This window comes from Chiloscyllium plagiosum, chromosome 16 (genome assembly GCF_004010195.1).
Source record: "Chiloscyllium plagiosum isolate BGI_BamShark_2017 chromosome 16, ASM401019v2, whole genome shotgun sequence".
Taxonomy (NCBI): domain Eukaryota; kingdom Metazoa; phylum Chordata; class Chondrichthyes; order Orectolobiformes; family Hemiscylliidae; genus Chiloscyllium; species Chiloscyllium plagiosum.
In genome coordinates, this window is record NC_057725.1 from 44,198,436 (window position 1) to 44,203,937 (window position 5,502).

A 5,502-nucleotide genomic window follows, 5' to 3' on the forward strand; every position below is an offset into this window, starting at 1 on the left:
ACTTAAGAGGGAAATCAGGAGGGCAAAAAGGGGACATGAGATAGCATTGGCAAATAGAATTAAGGAGAATCCAAAGGGCTTTTACAAATATATTAAGGATAAAAGAGTAACTAGGGAGAGAATAGGGCCCCTCAAAGATCAGCAAGGCGGCCTTTGTGTGGAGGTACTAAATGAATATTTTGCATCAGTATTTACTGTGGAAAAGGATATGGAAGATATAGACTGTAGGGAAATAGATGGTGGCATCTTGCAAAATGTCCAGATTACAGAGGAGGAAGTGCTGGATGTCTTGAAATGGTTAAACTGATTTATGTTTAATTGGCATATAGACCTTTTGATAGCTATTAATTGTGTCAAATCATTCCTACTAATAGGACTTAAATTCTGAAATGGGGATAAAATACAAGATTCAAGAAGTCAAAGTTAACCTATGTAATAATTATTTGAATCTTGATGAGATTATCTTTTGAAAAGATTGCTGAAAATTTGTCTTTGTTAACAGACCACCAAGTACACTGAAAACGGTATACTGTTTTGTTTTGCAAAAAAAGAAAACTTACAATCTCTTGGATATCTTTTAGAGATGTCTGAAAGATGATTAATAGAAAACAGGAGTAAGAATAGGCCATTCAGTCCTTCAATTGGCTCCACTATTCAATATGATCATAGCTGATCATCCAACTCAGTATCCTGTTTCCACTTCCTCCCCATATCGTCTGATCCCTTTAGCTCTAAGTCCTTCTTGAATATATCTATTTGCATAGCTAAATCCTTCTGATTGTTTCTAGTATTCCAAGTCTTTTCTCTGATGGTTTTGTGGAAGGTCAACTCTTTATAATATTTGACTAGAACAAAATTTGGATTTCTATATGTAACTCCAGAGAAGATGGATGACACACAAATATCAACATAATTGTAGCAGAAATCCAAACAGATGTTTGCTGTTTTTCAAACAACTGGATGCCAGCCTACTACAATAGATGGCAATCTAGAATGTTTGGTGAAATATCTGACATAAACCTGATTGTAAAAAAAATTAATCACCTTTCCTTATAGAACCAGCTGTTCTGCTATTCTGATGTCAGGCAAAATGGAATGGCACTGTTCCAAAATGTGCCAGTAAGAAAAAGTGTATAAATATATTCAATGCCTTTTATTCTTAAGCCGCTTTTATGTGGCTACTATGAATATGAATAATCAAATGTGATTATAGGGGAAGAAGATCTGTTTAGAAGATATTTACATACGCTGCCAATGGTCAAGCAGTGTGTATAATCAGAGATCATAGAATCCCAACATTGTGGTACAAATGAATTTCCCTCAAAAAATCCCGATGAAAAATGAGAAAGGCAATGATACACAACTTATCACAGTTGTCAGTGTAAGACTACAAGGGATTATTCTTGTGTTATTTCTAGTCACCTTATGGAATAAAGTTTAGCTTTTTTGTATCGTAGTTTCTAGAATTTATGGAATTTATTATTAAACTTTAACTGATGGAATGAAAGAATGTCCATGTGTTCTTGCAAGTGAACTTCCTGATCTAGGGATATGGTTATAGAAATTATTCATCATCCATCCAGCTGAAGCAGTGGGAGCTTTAATAACAGCTTTCACAATGACTACTTACCTTTGAAAGCAATGGAGATCAAAGAACTTTCAGACTCACTTTTTCATAATAGAAGTTCAAAGTCTCAAATAAGTTGGATTGGTTTCCAATGGTCACCCATTTAGACTGTAATAACAAGCCAATTGTCCCAAACAAACTCGGTTTCACAAAGTCTTCATTTAGCTTGCTTGATAAATAGGACATTATATAAGGATACTTTCTAATTGTAGGTTTAGTCCTGAGGGTCCTGCTTACTTTCTGGAAGAATGGATGGATGATCATCCAGCAATGAAGTCTGGCTGAAAAATCTAACTTTTGGCTCTTACACTAAGTCAAAAGCCTCACAAATGGTATCCTCTGTGATCAAAAACTGCTGATCAATTTACCATCCAGTTTCTAGAATATGTGGAGATCATGTGAGTAACCTAAACATTTTCACATTATGTGCTGTTTTATCAGGTTTATTGAAAGAATGATTTACAAGCGTTAACTTCCAAGAAAGTAACCTCTGCTATCACTTCATGTTTTTTCCCTTTTTGGGTTTTTAACTTCTCTGAGAGTGATGGCTCATGCTGTGATGCTGATTTATATGTGCTAGCACCTCTACCAAACTAAACTCAATGGCAACTGTTCCAGTGTGAAAACAGGAAGTGTCAATAGGTCAATTGTGGATCTTCACACTTCAGTTACACCTAGTTGTAATTCTCTCCCACAGAAAGCTGAGGATGCTGGGTCACAGAGTATGGACAAGAGAGAGATTAATAAATCTTTAGGTTTTCAAGGTATCAAGGGGTAAGGGGAGAAAGTGGAAATATGGTACTGAGGTACAAAATCAACCATGATCATATTTAATGGTAGAGCAGGCTTGAACGGCTGAATGGCCCACTCCTAATTTCTATGCCCTTTCTAGAGTTCATTCCCTGGCCGTCCCTGAGAAGTTTCCAGCTCATGCCCCCTTTTACCAAGGTAAAAGTTGGCCAGCAGAACACAGACCTGCAGCTAAATCCTAGAAATTCTTGATGTGCCCATGTGAGTGACAAGGCAGTTATACACAGAATACCCAAGGGAGTCTAATACACAGTATTAAACATTTAAGCAAAATACTCAAAACTAAACAAAATGTTTTAATATATTTGAGTGCTCTACCTTTTGTGCTTCGTATGCATCTTTTAGGTGCATATAATTGGTCACAGCTCTCATAGCAAAAGGCAGCTTGCCAATGGCTTTAAGGTCAATAGGTCGTTTATGCGCTGTTGTTATGAAGGTGTTCATCCACCAGTATGTGCCTTTCGACAGTAGGTTCACAAATGGTTGCAAGAATCTGACACCTAAATCCTGCAGGTCTTCAGGAGGTTTCACTTCTCGTGAATGTTTGTAGAAGATATAACGCTAAATAGGGAACAATAAATTCTGGAGTTAATATTGTTTCTGTAGAAAACAGTGAAGTAGTTAAAAGTTTACAGTATTTATTAATTATAGTAAATTTCTGTTCTTTTGTTAACATTATAAAATAAATATGCGCACGCTGTGTTTTTTTGCCCCATTTTATTGTCTCCTTTCCTAAAGGTGCTGAATCTAAGGGGAAAGAGTTCCAGGTTATTTGGTAGTCTATCTTACATAGATAAAACTCACCATCCCCATAGATCCAGACAGAGTTTCAGTCACCTTTTTGATTATGTGGCTGCATCAGAAGCTATTTCTGTTCTCTCCCATGCACACAGACACATGCGTACATACATCATTCACTAAGTGTATCAGATAGCAAACATCAAAAGAAATGCAGGTTAAGTTTATTCTCCTTCCAATTAAGTATACTTAAACCTAATATAATGCCACAAACTCCACTTTGCTTGAGTTGAACTTTTTGTTTCTGCTTAAATATATGTAATAAAATTCTGCAACGGATTCTCAGAGTGACCATGTATGTTAGCTTCACAAGTACAGGATACCATATCCAATCCAATCTATGGAAAAGAGGAATTTTGACAATATCATCAATGGCAATAAGCATTATGTGAATTATATCTCTTATATTTGCTATATCTAGATGCATTTTACATGTTCAGTTTATATTTAATGCATAGATCATATCCAATGAATCCAGCCTGAACATTCAATGTTATTGAGTATTTACAGTACAGAATCTTAGATCCAACTTAGATGTTGGTTTTTATCTTCTATTCAAGCTATTAATAGATGTTAACCAGGTATTAGTTGCCCCAACCGTCTAAAACGTAAACTTGCCATAGTCTTACCAGACCATAGGGCTGTTCTTTCATTAGCGAGAGATAAGTGGTGATGGTTTAATCTGAAGGTTCCCATGCCTCAGGCAAGGGGACAGGTTGAGAAGGAGAATCATTCATGTTAACCTCAACTGGTGTGGGAATTGAATCCATGCTGTTGATATCAGTTGGCAAGACAAATCGGCCATCCAACCAACTGAGCTAACCCATCTGTATCCCACCTATCTAGAAAACTGTTAGAAGTGGAGGATGTTGTCAACTGTCTTAAAAGCTGCACACAGATGGAGGAGATCAAGGGAAATGTTTACCTTTGTTTCTGTCATATATGATGTCACATGACTTTGATATAAGCTGTCTTGGTACTGACTCAGGGGTGGAAACCTGATGCAAGTAATTCAAGTGCAAGATTCTGAAGACAGTATGCATTTTGTATAGAAATACATAAAATATACAACATGGAAATATTTTCTAGTCAGCAAGTCTGCATCGGCATTTTATATTTTCTGATCTGGATTCATGAGCTCCACTAATTTCAATGAATCCTCTTTGGAATGCAGCTATGAATGTCATGAGCAACTTTAGGGGGAAGAAGCCCTGATTAAAAGATTTCCAATCAGAAGAGAAAATACATGCTTTTAAAGCTATCTTGCATATTATTTCACTCTACAAATGAGATAATTATTTTGAAGAGTATCCTATATGTTGATCTCATGTCAGAAACCATGGCAGCAAAATTTTAGTCCTTATTTATTTTATTCAATTTGATATTAAACGTATAAGACCATTGAAGTTGCTCTCTTGAGGTTTTATTGTATATTAAGAAAGCTAAGGAATTGAATTAAACTGGATATAAACAGTGAGTGATAATATGGCTGAGTAGAACAGTATAGGATGTACATTTCTCTTGTGAATTTTAAATTAAAATTATGTTGTCTCATAATAGTTTATGTTGGTATAGTTACGTTCTCTCATCCCTGCAGTACACTTGCTTCCAAAATTATATCAGCACTATTTTGCTTCCAAATATGAGATTGCACCATTCTGATTTTCCCTGTCTGAGAAATGCCATGGCTTTACTTGCGTTTCTTGCCAGCACTGAAGCCAAGACTACTGATGATTCATGTTGGAAACTCATGGCGGAATTTTCCCAGCCCATGAGTGGCATCGGCAATGGTGAGCAATTTGGTAGAATATTATGAGAATGAAAAAATTATTCAAAGTTTGTGAGAAGATTTGTAGCTCGGGTGCTCGTTGCTGTGGTTTTGTTCGCCGATACAATCTATACAATCTAAAACAGGAATTCTTGGACATCATCAGAAATATACACATAGACAAGGAAGAAACCATGGTCTCATTTGACGTAACGGCACTGTTCACGTCTATTGACAAAGCCCTAGCCAGAGAAACAATAGCCAACCTGCTGAACAGACATAACAGACAACAAGATGTTGAACCCATCAACAAAGACGGCATACTTAAACTACTGGACTTGTGCCTCACAACACACTTCACATTCAACAACCAGATATACGAACAAATCAACGGAACACCCATGGGCTCACCGATCTCGGGACTCATAGCAGAAGCAGTAATGCAAAGGTTAGAATAAACAGTCTTACCACAAATTCAACCCAAACTCTAGGTCAGATA

General features: G+C 36.5%; 1 protein-coding gene across 8 annotated transcripts in view; it reads right to left on the bottom strand.

Annotated features, from left to right (window-relative positions):
- abcc8 (ATP-binding cassette, sub-family C (CFTR/MRP), member 8) overlaps positions 1–5,502 on the bottom strand; it is a 234,343-nt gene that overhangs the window by 170,681 nt on the left and 58,160 nt on the right. For all 8 annotated transcript variants that reach the window (XM_043705957.1, XM_043705956.1, XM_043705955.1 and 5 more), the window contains exon 6: positions 2,756–2,998. In XM_043705957.1, coding sequence (XP_043561892.1) covers positions 2,756–2,998 — 243 coding nt within the window. The remainder of the gene's footprint in view (positions 1–2,755; positions 2,999–5,502) is intronic.